This window comes from Tachysurus vachellii, chromosome 14, assembly GCF_030014155.1.
Source record: "Tachysurus vachellii isolate PV-2020 chromosome 14, HZAU_Pvac_v1, whole genome shotgun sequence".
Taxonomy (NCBI): Eukaryota; Metazoa; Chordata; class Actinopteri; order Siluriformes; family Bagridae; genus Tachysurus; species Tachysurus vachellii.
Window position 1 is genome coordinate 15294553 of NC_083473.1, and position 14814 is coordinate 15309366.

The 14814-nt window shown below is 36.2% G+C and overlaps 1 protein-coding gene across 1 annotated transcript; it reads right to left on the reverse strand.

Moving 5' to 3' along the window:
• Positions 1-111: 111 nt before the first annotated feature.
• Positions 112-12675, reverse strand: etfa (electron transfer flavoprotein subunit alpha). Its single transcript, XM_060886965.1, has 12 exons — positions 12545-12675; positions 10938-11087; positions 10770-10851; positions 9519-9601; positions 6875-6974; positions 5985-6092; positions 5722-5823; positions 5397-5465; positions 5178-5260; positions 2685-2750; positions 1620-1700; positions 112-427 (listed from the first exon to the last, which is right to left on the reverse strand). The coding sequence occupies exons 1-12, from the start codon at positions 12581-12583 to the stop codon at positions 392-394; spliced, it is 999 nt and encodes a 332-aa protein (XP_060742948.1). The 5' UTR covers positions 12584-12675; the 3' UTR covers positions 112-391.
• Between the last annotated feature and the right edge of the window lie 2139 nt (positions 12676-14814).

A 14814-nucleotide genomic window follows, 5' to 3' on the forward strand; every position in this document is an offset into this window, starting at 1 on the left:
GAAATGCAGGAGCTTGCCCATTAATTAAAGCAATTCAAACCTGCTTTAAAATTATATCACATTTTTCTTTCATAAAGCGGCCTTTATAACAAAAGAAAACTAACAATGGACTGATGAGAGTTGATATTTATTACTCAATAAGGATTGTTTGTGATGCTGTCACACTGACGTATTATATCAGACATCATTAATATACTGACAACTTTATGACTCTATTAAATACAGTAACATGACATGTAGACTCCTGAAAACTTTACCAAAAAAAGAAAGGCCGGATGTGTGCATTAGGAGAGAAGAATGCAGGAGGAATGATGTATCGTAAGGCATGTGTCCTGCACGGTTACAGTCAAGGCTCCTGAGTATGTTCCAGTTAACAGATGAATAATGAATTTCACTTTTTCAGAATCTCAGTCATCTCAGGAACAGCCTATATGTGGGTAGAAAAAAATAGAGGCAAAATCATCTAAGGTTGTCATCATTGCACCAAATCCTGAACAACATACACAACTTTAGGCAGTCACAGCATTTTAAATTTGTAAACAATTCTGCAAAATATTAATATTTTGTGTAGATGCAAAACTTATAATACCAATTGATTAAATTTTAGCACACAATAAAAAAGTAAAAAGCTCAAGAGGGTGAAAACTTATGCAAAGAACTCTATCAGAAGGAGACCAGCAGTTATCCAGCAGTTACTTCCTTAAAGCAAAATACCGGCCGAATTTTTATTTTATTTTATTTTTTTTAAGTGAGGTTATGCAAAGCAGCTGTAAAAGAATAGCATCACCTAAATATATCCCCCAGATCACTTTTCAGTTTCAGGAAGGGGAGAAAGCCTATCTATATTAATCAGTTATCTGAGGAGTAATCAGGTGTAAACTGATCGGTGAGCAACTCCTCGGTCTATCATTACCAATCACTTCTACAGAGTTTGCACACACAAACACATACACACACAAATACACCTGCTCCTGCACTACACATCCTAAATAAAACATGAATGACAGGGCAAACACAGGAAGATAAATGCCGCTAGGTTTATAGGCGCTAAACACCCACAACAGACGGGTGCTGGAGTGTGTGGCAACCCTCTGCCTCCTGCACTTTGCATGCCACTGTAAAACCACAGAAACCAATGGGCCATGTAAAGCACTGGCAAAGGGGCACTGAAAATAAAGGTGAAAGTCTACACCCCAAACACTTGTAGCAACTATCAATTACTTTTCTGCAAAGGAGAGAGAGATGCATGTTATATCTACTTCATGTGAACGTGCAGGCCCCAGTTCAAGACCAGTCTGTTGTAATTAATGCAGGTCAATAATTCAGCAGAAGCACATTTCCATTAGCTGGAATAATGCATGCTGCAAGATTTATAAGGGAAAACGGCAGCTTTCATTTCTCCAGTCTTTCTGCATTTCCGTCCTCTGACTGGAAATGATCAGGTAAACTTTGCACTACGCACACTGGTGAATACACAGGTTACACGATTACATGTGCAATGGCCCTAAAAATATGACTTTAATGATCGTGTTTTATGATTTGTCTGAAGTTTTTACCGTTGAAACCGTAATACTTTGTGTGATTTTGCTTTTCTTTCCTAATCACTGAGAAAGGTTTACCTTGAATAAGTCAGCAACCAGGCCAAAATCAGCAACCTGGAAGATGGGGGCCTCAGGATCCTTGTTGATCGCAACAATAGTCTGGAAAACAAAAGGTTTTTAGCCAGTGTAGCTGTTCTGTCGAGTGGATTTAGAAATGCAAACCTTTTAAATAAAGAATATGAAATAAATTATGTGAATCACAAACTGCCAGATTTCTGTTTCTCCAATTATGTCTTATGGTTCATAACCTATGAACATCACAACATGGAATGAACACCACTGTGATGTAAGCTGATAATAAGCACCAAAAGTTCCTTTTATGCCATAGTGGGGAAAGCATTATTATTATTATTAATTGAAAATCGACATACTTTTAATTGATAAAACTCATTTAAGGTTATGGAAAAATCAGTGAAAGGCATTGTTCCTTTTATCACTTATGCTATAACATTAGCGTCTATTTCACTTTCTTGAAGTTCATTAGACAAAAAACCAAATGCAACTCCTCATGTTACAGAGTTCTGAAACGTTCCAGTTCTGAAAAATGTAAAGTTACACCTTTACCTGTGACAGTCACAAAGTAGTGACGTTGGAGACTTTACAGAAAACCACTATACAAACAATTTTCTACATTTGTAATCCGTATTAAACCTTGTAGCCAAAACTACAGTCCAAGTGTTCGATGAACTCGAAATCGAGTGGTAACAGCAATTAAATCTGTTAATTATAATTCACTGAAAGAGAAGCAGGTGAGTTACAGGGAAAATTTGGCTGGTCTGCCAGACAGTGAAGCACTGTTACAAAGAGCCACACTGACAAGGTACAGATCAGGCAGAAAATGCATGTGAATAATACATGCAGGTAAAAAGCTCCTCCAGATCACATTTAGACTCGCTCTCCAGTTGAGAACACCGTCAAGTTCAATAAAAGACACAACTTGGGTCAGACACTGTGGAAGATTCAGTGCCTGCTACTGGGCAACAGACTACACCAATCATCACTATTTCTATTACAGCTTTTTCTAATAAAAAAAGCAGGAGGTTAATTTGCATAACATCGTGTGGTGATGGTGAAGTATCCTACCTTACTGTCCTTCATTCCAGCAAGATGCTGAATAGCTCCAGAAATTCCAACTGCAATGTACAGCTCCTGTGCACAGAGCAATCGAGTTCAAAATGACATCACATTTAACATGCACTCTGCAATTTGCACCCAAATTTAATACAAAGCAGAACGTTCTCTATAATAATAAAAATAATAATAATAATATTGCCATTCTGCATTATGAATATCAAGCAGAATATTTTGGTGCATGACTCATTTATCTTCAACTAAACAGGTGTCAGTTAAGATTGGTGTTAAAATACTGACTAACTGTTTTCGATTTAACTACTATTAACTTAAACATTTCCTAATTGATCTATCAAATCTAATTATGGTTAGCTCTTTCTTCATTACACTGGCAGTAATGAATCGTTTAAGAACAGAATAACTCATATATTAAGCTTTCAGTGCCTGAGTGAGCTCTTCCCTAATCAGTTCCTGCCTCAGGCAGAAATATGGCAGGTACAAATGTGCTGCTTAAATGCAGAATACTAAATGTGACTGCTGCCTGCAACTAGCACTTATAAAGACTGAGAAACAGCATGTGTCCAGATCTACTGCACAGAATCGAATAAATGTGGAAGCTATAATAAATGTTTTTTCTTCTTCTTCTTTTTTTTAAAAAGCGGAAACCTAATATTTAATTGAAAAGATGTGGTGGTAAGAAAGGTGGTTAGTACAGGCCTTGGGTAACCACATGCTTATATGTAGTATGTCAGTGAAATACCCAAGCACCCCATCTGCAAATTTCTTGCACCAGAGCAGCCTTCCCAAGTAATCCCTCAAAAGCAGTCTCTTAACGGGGTGTAGCGTGAAGGAGCCCCCACCATTCCCTTCCCTTCTTTCACCACCCCTGGTCCCTTGGGACGAGCTTTCTGCTTAATGCACTGCCCTATGAATATTTTAGTGCTGTTTAATGTGACTGGCGTGCTTTCCCAGGAGCACAGCATCAATTTGTGAACACACAGGCAACCTCAGTTCTAAAAGCCAGGCCACATATAACAGTAACAAGGCCAGGCCAATACAGTATTTTGCTCCAGTCCATACTGAGACACAATCATGGGGGAGTCTGAAAGAAAAGTTTGACCTTTAACTCAGAAATGCACAGAAAAAGAACCTGAAGCTTGAACCTGAACCTCCAATGGAGCGAGATTAGAGGAGCGCATACTGGTCATAATGCTACAATTTGTGTCATTGGGACGTAAGAAGTGTATAGAAAACACACCAATCCAATTTTAGAAAAAACACTGAGTTATGGAAGAATATTAATAGTAACTACTACCATGTCCAATGCTAATATGCAAAGCAGGATTTGGAGAAAAACAACCAGCAACTAAAAAAGTAAAAAAAAAATATTTCGGATGCTTTTTTCAGAGGAGAAGAAGCCAAATCTCCTGCACAAGACTATGCTGAGAACGGTTTTAATAGCACTCTGTATGAAGTACAGCTGCTGCTTGCTCTCTAAGGAATTCATAATTCACTTTTTTTTGCCATCCTTTAAAGCAAATTAAAATCATTTAAAATCTTTGCACTGTAAAGGGGGTAAATTCTGTAATGACCAGTGTTGTGTCAAAGCTCTTTTCTCTCTCTCAATTAGTTTCAAGTTAGATCAGCAACATATGCTGACTCCTAGAAAGTGTTTTCTGACACTATTATGGCTGGAGCTGAACATGGGGGGGGGGGGGAGAGAGAGAGAGAGAGAGAGAGAGAGAGAGAGAGAGAGAGAGAGAGAGAGAGAGAGAGAGAGAGAGAGAGCGAGCACGAGAGAGAGAGAGAAGAGAACCCTTGTTTAAAAAAATTATTACTATATAGTAAAATTGAACTTTCATTTAGATTTAAATTGTTCAATAAATATTAAAATTTTTGTTGCACTAACAAAAAAAATCTAGTCATAGAAAAGATGACTAGTCAACTTTATTTTTTATGAATTACAAGTACTAGTCTGAGTATTAAAATCACTTTGAGCTTTCCTTCAGAATGATTACAAACACACAAATGCCATGGAGCATCCGACAAGCTTGTCAAAACATTTGGTGAGCTGGGTTTGAAACTGGGTTGCCTGATTTGAGCCGAGGGCAGACATTTACAGCAGTCTGCTCCACTAATGGCTCTGGTAAATCATTTAAGAGCCTGAATGTGCCATTAACTACATTACGGCAGCTCCAAGCCGCTATAATGTGTGGATAATGACAGTTGGGAGGTCCCACTTGGACCAGATAATGGAAAATTAACCTTTTTAAAAGAGCAACAAGAATCCATCTTTATCCGACTACAAAAAAGACTGTTGGCTTAAAAGTTGGAGCAATCTATCAAATACGTAAGAACGGATAGAGGAAGTAAAGAATAATGCCTTCTGATGAACTATCCGTCATGTTTAGAAACTGTATGAGTATGAGCAGTATGAGCATTAGGAGTCATTTGGAAATCAGTAAATAGCAGTCAAGTTCATCTGCAAATAAACATATTACTTACAGGAGCCACAATCTTTCCTGTCTGTCCAACCTGCAAGTCATTGGGGACATATCCAGCGTCTACAGCAGCTCTGGAGGCACCAACTTGTGAAATAAAAGTATTTTATTCAGTTTATGCCCAAGAAACATGAATTCTTGAGGAAAAAAACTCACTTAACAGATAATCATTTTCAATCACATCATGAACCACACCTAGTAAGGAAAATATTCTAATACTTACCAGCAGCGTTTAACTTGTCAGCCAGATCATACAGCAGCTTGAAGTTCTCACCACTCTTTAGACCTCTGCCTGGTAGGAGACACAGAAAGCAGACAGTCATATAATATAACATTATTGACAAGATTATGACTCGTGTCAAATCGATACTGGCTTGCTTTCCAACCTATTGATTGACCATGCTCAAAAATTATGAGTGATATTCAGCATCATGACACACACTTTAGTTTTGAATTGAATGGATTAGGTCTAAATGAAACACATTCATTTCACTGCATATCAGTAGCCTCCTATTAGCATATAGCAGTTCTTAAGAACAGGCTCTTACCCCCAGACACAACAACCTTGGCCCCAGTGAGTTCAGGTCGGTCACTCTTGGTCAGATTCTGTTCCAGCCACTCAGAGATCCCAACAGGAGCAGCAGGAGACACTACAACAGCAGCAAAACATTCTCTGAACATTCTGTAGTTTGTAGTCTAAATTTCTTTTCAACTATATTGCTCCAAACTCTCATTATAATTGTATTTCACTACACTCTACACCCATGAAAAGCTTTAGAGTAATTTGTTGCCAATATACTAGGTCAAGTACCTTGTTCTGACGTCGCACTTCCTCCCTGTTTAGCAGGTTCGAATGAAGTCCCTCTCACTGTGAAGACCTTGACTTTTTCATTACACTTGACAGTGCAAAGGGCATTTCCTAAGGCGAACACAATACAGAGATTGAAGAGGTTTACACTGTGTCATATAAGGTTTTTCTAAAACACTGCACATGAAGAGTACGTTTTAAGCCAGAGCTACTTCAGAGACACTAAGCAGAGTTTTTAAAACAGGCAAGCTGACAAAAGCATCATTGGTTCCAAATTTCCAAGATTGATTTCTATTGGTTCAGAAGAAACAAACAACCATGTGTACCTGCAGCACTGCACCATTCAATCTGACCTAAATGCTTTAACTGTACTGCAGAACCTTCACCCAATTATAAATTTTCCATTCATTTAATCCATGTGAACGCTCTAGTAGTGTAGAACAGGCTCAGATTTAATTGAATGGCCAATTAAAAATAATTTACGGTACAAAGCAGAAGCCCTACGTGAAAGATGTTACAAGAAGATTGCAAAAATGAACTACATATATACTTGCCAAAAGATAAAGTGGTTAAAGACAGCATTTATTACACATTCTTATGCAGGCTGATTTCATAAGAGATGGTTGGGACATAATTACTGAAACACTGGTCAAAAGGGCACCGAGAAACAATTTTTTAGAAAATACAGATTTTTCAGTGAAAATCTGATTTAATACATGAGAGTGAGTCACTGGGTGCGTATTCATCCAATAGTAGTAAATCCTATGAACAAGCACAGGAATGTTCTAGTGAGAAGGACAAGAGAAACATGATGTGAATTGGAACATATTCTGTACACATTACACAAACGACTTCACTCAAATGAATACAGAATGAGAAAACTTCACAGTTACCTGCATAAATTGTCCTCACAAACGTGTCGGGGGATTTGATCTCGATGATGTCGGAGATTGGTGCAACATCCAGCTTGGAGGCCACTCTGGGAAGAAGATTCTACAAAAGACAAAAACTGAATTTACACGTGCAAATTATACATAAGGAAAAGACCTAAAATAAAAAATACATTTGAGGATGGCTGATACTGGCACTTGAGTTTAAGTACCACTCTTTCTTTCTTATGATTTCTTTCCTCTAATAAGATCAGCACTGGCTGAATTTCAGTTTTCCTTCATTAAGATGGAATGAGCTACATGTCCCTATGAGTCGAGTCAAGCAGCTTTTCACCCACATATCGCTGAAGCAATACATAGTGAAAATAATGAGACATATTTTCTCCAGGACCATAGAGCTACATGTAGTCTTTTGTCTTGCACTGTTTGCAAGACAAAAGACAATACAAAAAAGCAGGAACATCAGAATCATAATCTCTTATTATTTACCAAGTACATGTTGCTGAAGCTTTATATCATTCCAAACTGTTGGTGATGGATGTTGGATGGTGTAAGAAGTCAGCATTCTGAGATGTTACAGAAATGTTATTGTTTTAGTTAAACTCTGCTGACTGTCTAGTAAACATATGCAATGATGAACAATATACATGTATTTATATAAATCCACCTCTTTCTACAAGAACAAGCTATCAAAACAGCTTCAGCACCTTTCAGGAAAGTTATCATTGAGTTAGTTAAATTATATTTAAAAAGAAATGTGAGAGAAGCTATTGAGAGGACAATCATAACCCAAACCCCCACAAAGAATGGGCATTAAGGAAGCATAGCAAGAAAAAGCCATCTATTAAAAAGAAGCATATAAAAGTCCTTTTTAACAAAAGACTTATTGGAAAAGCACACTTGTTTGATAAGAACTTAAATACCGCTCAGTACCGTGAGAAAACCATCATAACAATGAAGCATGGTGGTGGTAGAATCATGTTATGAGAATACTTTTCATCAGCAGGGCCTGGGAAACAAAATACAGAGGCTCACCTTTCGTTAGGTCAATGGCCCCAAGCATACTGCCAGAGCTACACTGGTGGAGTGGTACAAAACCAAGAACCTAAACTGTATGAACAGCCTAGTCAAATCCAAACATCAGTCATCTGACAATCTCTGGCAAAAACGGGCAGGGAATCTGAATGAGTTTGAGCACTTTTGCCAAGAGAAATTGGAAAAAGTATCAGGATCCAACTGTGTAAAGCTGATAAAGATATATCCCAAAAGAAAACTGGAGCTGAAACTGCAGACAAAGGAAGTACTGCCATGTACTGATCCAGGGGGTGAATACTAGCAACCAACAAAACGTCTGTGTTTTTCTTTGTAATAAATTTGTGAGAAAATGAAAAAAGTGGAAAGGTTGGGGGGGTGAGTTCTGCGAAGCACTGTATTTAGCATGACTTGCCTATCACTCAAACCACCAGCAGGCAAAGTTTCTACAATAAATAAAACACTGAATGGTGACTGTTGAACGTTACTGCAACACTTAAGCATGAGTTAAATGTATAGCCTTGTCTCCTGTATATGGGCTAAACTTACAAACATTCCATGTTTATAAAGATTTCAATTCTGTAATGAAGTACAAAGTAACGGTTCGGGCTCTGTAACGTGTGAAAACGTCCACGATCTTGAACCTCAGACAGAACACAAACATCCTGTCTGTGAGGGAGAAAATGCTTGGATGTGAAAAATATCACATAGTGGTACCTCAAGTGTTTCATATAGTGACATAATGAAACCAAATCCACCACTTAAAAAATCCATCATATGAAATACATCTAGCCAGTGAGGAATTTGAGACTAATATATCTATTTGGTCTGGGGTTACGCTACACAAGATACTGTTAAATGTATTACAATTGAATTTAAATACCATTAGATCTGCCGGCTGACAGTTTGGCTGCAGAATGACAAATCGCTGTGCATATAATGGTGGGCTGGGCTTCACTTCACTTACTTCAGACTTCTCAAACAATTCAGAAAGGATAAAGTCCAGCACAACATTAACTATGGAGTGTCAGACATGATTCATATCCCATTTATACTCTACAATAAACCCATTGAGAATAACTACAGCAGATCAGAGAAAATGTTACATACAGAATATTACAAGCTACTTCACTAAAGAAATGGAACATAAAAGGGGGGAAAAAATAGCCACAAAAGTAAGTTACACTTAAGCGTGGAAATGCTGACTGAACAGCAGTTAGTAGGTTTTCAGTATAAAAAAATGACTTTTTATTTAATAATCTATTCATGTGTACATAAAATGGAGTAGTTTCTCTGTGACTTGACATGCTGCATTTTTTGTCCTATATCACACTATTAAATACCCTGTCCATGAGAGCTCTTTTTTTTTTTTTTTTTTTACACAGATGGTCCACACTATAAATGTATGCAAATTAATAATTAATTAATAAATAAATTAATGCACTTTGGGACCCTCACACCCGATTACAACAGCACATCCCAAAATGTTTTATGCCATACATTCATGGTTTTTTTTTTTACAAATTCATATTTTGGAGAAAAGCAGCTGTTACACCTTTGTACTGCATGCTGGCATTTTTCACTGCACTATAAAAACCTCATACATTTTAATTACCTTTCCAAAGGCAGATGCTCCAGCACAGATGTGGGTAAAATTGAACTGTTGCTGAGTTGCCAAGATGAGAGGTGTCAACTCCTCTGTGAAGGAAAAAGAGGAAGCAAGCTACATTTTACTTTGGATCCTATGATGACAGCCTGATCCTCAAACTCTCTCAACAGTATAGTTGCAACTATTTGAGTGAAAAGACAGGAATGCTACTTTCTGATGATTACACATTGAGACATATTTTAGACCCAAGGAAGCCAAGATGTCTTGAAGTTATACATGTGTCCCTGTTGATTTACACTGTCCTGTGTATTTTAGCACTGGTGAAAAAGATGAGCATTAACAATTACACTTAATAAGCCACTCTAGTGGCTCATAGCTGCATCGCAGTGGTGTAGTAGGTAGAGTAGTTATCTCAATTCTCCATGGTCCCTGAGTTCAATTCTGAGCTTAGATTATTGTCTTTGTGGAGTTATTCTTATTTTTGCATGGGTTTCTTTCCAAAAAAAACTGACAATAGGCAGACAGGCTAAAGTAAATTACTATTAGATGTGAATAATTGTATGAATGTGTGTACACAGTATCCTGTAATCGACTGGTGTCCCAGAGTTCCCAGGATAGGCATCCCAATCCCAACCTGACCAGGATAAAATGGTTACTGTAATGAATGAATGAAAAACTGAGCCATCAATGGCAGTGTAACTGTGAGACATGTAACACTGTGTAAGAGTGAAGGAGTCTGTATTTCTATTAGCTCAATGTTATGGCAATTATGTTGGTTAACTGGAAGTTAACTGAAGCTAACTAACTAGCTGAAGCTAACTATTCTGATTTCAATCACCAACTCTCTAATGCAAATAAAACATTTTTCTTCATCAGATCATCTAATAGGGGGGCACGGTGGCTTAGTGGTTAGCATGTTCGCCTCACACCTCCAGGGTCGGGGTTCGATTCCCGCCTCCACCTTGTGTGTGTGGAGTTTGCATGTTCTCCCCGTGCCTCGGGGTTTCCTCCGGGTACTCCGGTTTCCTCCCCCGGTCCAAACACATGCATGGTAGGTTGATTGGCATCTCTGGAAAATTGTCCCTAGTGAATGTGTGTGTGCCCTGCGATGGGTTGGCACTCCGTCCAGGGTGTATCCTGCCTTGATGCCCGATGATGCCTGAGATAGGCACAGGCTCCCCGTGACCCGAGGTAGTTTGGATAAGCGGTAGAAAATGAATGAATGAATGAATGAATGAAGATCATCTAATACTTTACCTGGTAACAATCCTTTATAGACATCATGCTGTGCAACCAGAACCTTTTTCAGTCCCTCAACTTGTGAAAGTTGCTCTGCCACCTGCACATAAAGACATAGTTCAGCATCTGAAACAAACCTTTAATCAATGATAATCAAATTATGACTGGAACAGAGTGTCCATTTACCTTAGTGCAGTTTGTTCCAGCAACGAGGCATGACACCTCCCCACCGAGTTTGCTGGCTGCTGTGATAGCACTGAGAGTGATGGGCGTCAGGATGTCATTGTTGTGCTCTGCAACCACCAGGGTACTCTGAAACCTCCGGATCAGTCCTGACTTTTGGGAGAAAGAAAATCAATGTTTAACAATTCTGCCGCTAATTTCTTTTAAGCAGTTGAGATCTGCATCAAAGTTACGGGAGACAATGCTAGCAAGCACAGTTACAATGATGTTTAATAGAAGACAAATTTTAAACATCACCAAATAAAGGTAAAATGTTGGGTTTTACTATTAGCACTGAATAAAAACATTCGAGTTTGTTTTCTCATTCACGTCAGTGCTTGCCATTATAGATGTGGGTGAAACAGCAAATCAGAGACAAATCAGAGTTAATTCAGAGACTCATTTCAGCTAGTTATCCATGATATGAATGGGACAACCAGCACAATGAAACTGATCGAAGACGACTTCTAACACTATTAGAAGGGCACTATTAGAAGGGCATTATGAAGTGATCAGTTTGAGAGTGAGATCAGAGCGAGTGTACAGGCTGGACAGTCTAAATGACTAAAGCACTGCTGCACCTCTCCCTTTGGATGGAACAACTCTATGGATTTTAACAACATAAATCTAAATAACATTCCAGTGATTTAGTGAGGATTTTTGACAGGAATACAGGACTGCACGTATATAGTGTTATGAAAGCATTTTAAGTCTAGAAATAAGGGAATGAAATGTGAAATAGAGACATCGGTCTATAAATGGCAAAGCGTGACAGCTGATATCCGGTAGCTGTCATGGCTGTTACTGGTTCAATCCAAATCAGAGTAGTTTAGGCTGATAGCAGCTGATCAATAATATGATCAATACTCTGATCAATACTTGATACAAGATTTTTTTTAAGGTGTCGCACTAGATTATAGATTATATTATAGTGGCAATAGTTTTGTAAATAATAAACATTCGTTGTTTACTGAAATCATCCTGATATACAGTTCAGCCAGTTTTAATATACAGGGTCAGCCTTGTGTGTTATAACAGTGACAGTGTATATATGAAACAAATAACCTTGACATGTTACTAACAAAAGTTAACCAGCTGACTGACAGTTTTAACCACAACTGTGACAACGTCTCAGTGAATGGAAATGATTCATATTTAGATTGTTGCCCATCTTTTAGAGAAAAGTTTTCAGACAGCTGAAGCCAATGTCGCACGTGCGGTGTCGCTGAAGGTAAATAACTAGGTGAAAGGTCAAGGAAATTAACCAGTTAGCGTTAGCATTAGCGTTATAAACAATGCAGCCCAGTCAATAATTCAGATATTTTACAAAAATGGCATAACTCAGAACAGTAAGCTTGTTAGTTGGAGTTAATAACGATCTTGCCCGTGTAATGTAGATGAAAAAATGAAGTGTAAATTAGCGTTGTTCGCTAGCTGGAGCTGTTAGCATGCAATGCTAACACTTATTTACAGCAACTTCACTATCGTTAATTACAGCAGAGAATAAATAATGTATCATATGTTATTGGGCAGAAAAGAGCATAAAGCACTGCTATGTACACGGATCTTACCAACGTCCTGAGGTTTAGCTTTGTGGTCGCTTTTAGCATGATAGCAGCAGCAGCAGAGTCACTTTCTCTCACGCCAAGGTTTAGCCTTAGAGTCTCGCGAGAGACCACGGTGTGTCACGTACATCACGTCACTTCCGTTTAAAAAACCGCCCACCGATAAATACCTGGGTTTTATAGGCTATAATAAAAATGGTTATTTATTTATTTATTTATTTACTTACTTACTTACTTACGAGAGTTAGAATAAGACAAAATATGAATTAAAAAAAGATTGGTGAAAATGAATTGGGATGCAAAATGTTTATTTTACTTCTTCCAGTGAATAGTTTATGAAAAAAAGAATTTGTATCCTATAATCATACCAATGGACTTTTAGGTATAACTTTATTATCATAAACCGTGCTATAAAAAAATAAATAAATAAATAAATAAATAAATGACAGATTGCTGAATAGATTTGTTACTTTAACCTAGAACATTGCTGCTGGTTCATTTATTAATGTATTTTTATATATTTGTTTTGTATTTATTTATATATTTTTTGTATTTATTTATAGATTTTTTTTGTACTTATGTATAAATGTTTTGTATTTATTTATATATTGTTTCGCATTTATTTATATTTGCTTTGTATTTATTTATATATATTTTTGTATTATTTATATTTGTTTTGTATTTATTTTTATTTATTTATTTATTTATTTATTTATTTTCTATTTATTTATATCTTTTTATATATTTATTTATATATTTTTGTAAGTTTGACGCCTTGCAATCTTCCCCTCTTCATCTTTTATATTAACACAAATTAAATCTTTGCGTTTGTTGGTTTATTTATTACTGTTGTTATTATTATAGCGAAAAATCCATCAGAATTAGTCCAGTGCGTCTGTTGCCTAATAGCGTCCTCATTATAGCTAGAAAAAGAGTCAAAAGGCACTCATGGACGACCTGCTTAGTTTACATCCCTTTAATTGAATTTATTTCAAGGTAATGTTTAGGGTCAATGTTAAAGGTCAGGGTCATTACGCCTGGTAATCTGTGAACATCTTAAGCAAATATTTAGTGTAAATAAATATATAAAGTCTATTCACTGACTTTCACTAATTGGTTGCAGACCGGATTGTAAATTCCAGATTAATTAAAGTTTACTTTTAAAAAGTGTTTTTATGAAAGAAGCAATAAAAGTAATGGTTTACTGATTAGTTGCAGTAAAAAATACAATTTTGTAAATCACAAATTGCTTAAAATGTATTTATAATATATTTTTAAAAAATAAAAAAGCAATAAAAACTAAAGATTTAGGTAGCTTTAATCAACAGTATTACTGGCTTTTAAATGTTTTGTACAAAAATAATATGTAGTCACAGTTGGGGGAAAAAGGAGAAATAAAAAGAGAATGATAGAGAGGCAAAAATGCTTTAAAGAACTGGATATAGTTTTTATTTTTTAAAATGTGATCATTTAATGTCTTGTTTCACTTGAACAGACATTCTAGGGTTTTAATGCCTTTACATTTGACGACTGATTACTAGAAACGTAATTTATAATCAGAATTCTAATGTTATAATGTTTTTGATGAGAATGAACTGAAAATATGGACTGTAGATACTGATGATGTGCTTCTGCAGTATGTAATAGTTTTGTTATTCCAGTAGGAGGCTCTCCACTATAGAGCAAACAGCCTCCTGGAAGAACACAGCTGGAGAAAGCAAACATCGTGTTGCTGCTTTCCTGCAGAATTTTATATTCTCAAGAAAACGTCCAGCAACAAGGGTTAAAGCTTATGAAATGAAAACACTCTTGTATGACGTCAATAGAATAAATATAGAAGAAATAAGTTTTTTTTTTTGTAATAATTTAGATTAACAAAATTAGATAATTGGGCAATATATATATATATATATATATATATATATATATATATATATATATATATATATATATATATATATACCACTTTTTAGTATTTAAGAACAACTCGTTTAGTTTTTCAGATATTCTATAACTATAATAACTATAGAATGGGCGTATTCATTTCATTATTATGTAGACCAGTGTTTATTTTAAAACAAACAGAATACAGTTAATGATTCATAATTATTATTATTATTATTATTATTATTATTATTATTATTATTATTATTATTATTATTATTATTATTATTATTATTGTTATGATTGTTATTATTATTATTGTTGTTGTTGTTGTTGTTGTTATTGTTGTCGTCGTCGTCATCATCATAAAACCATATTTTACTTATTTTACC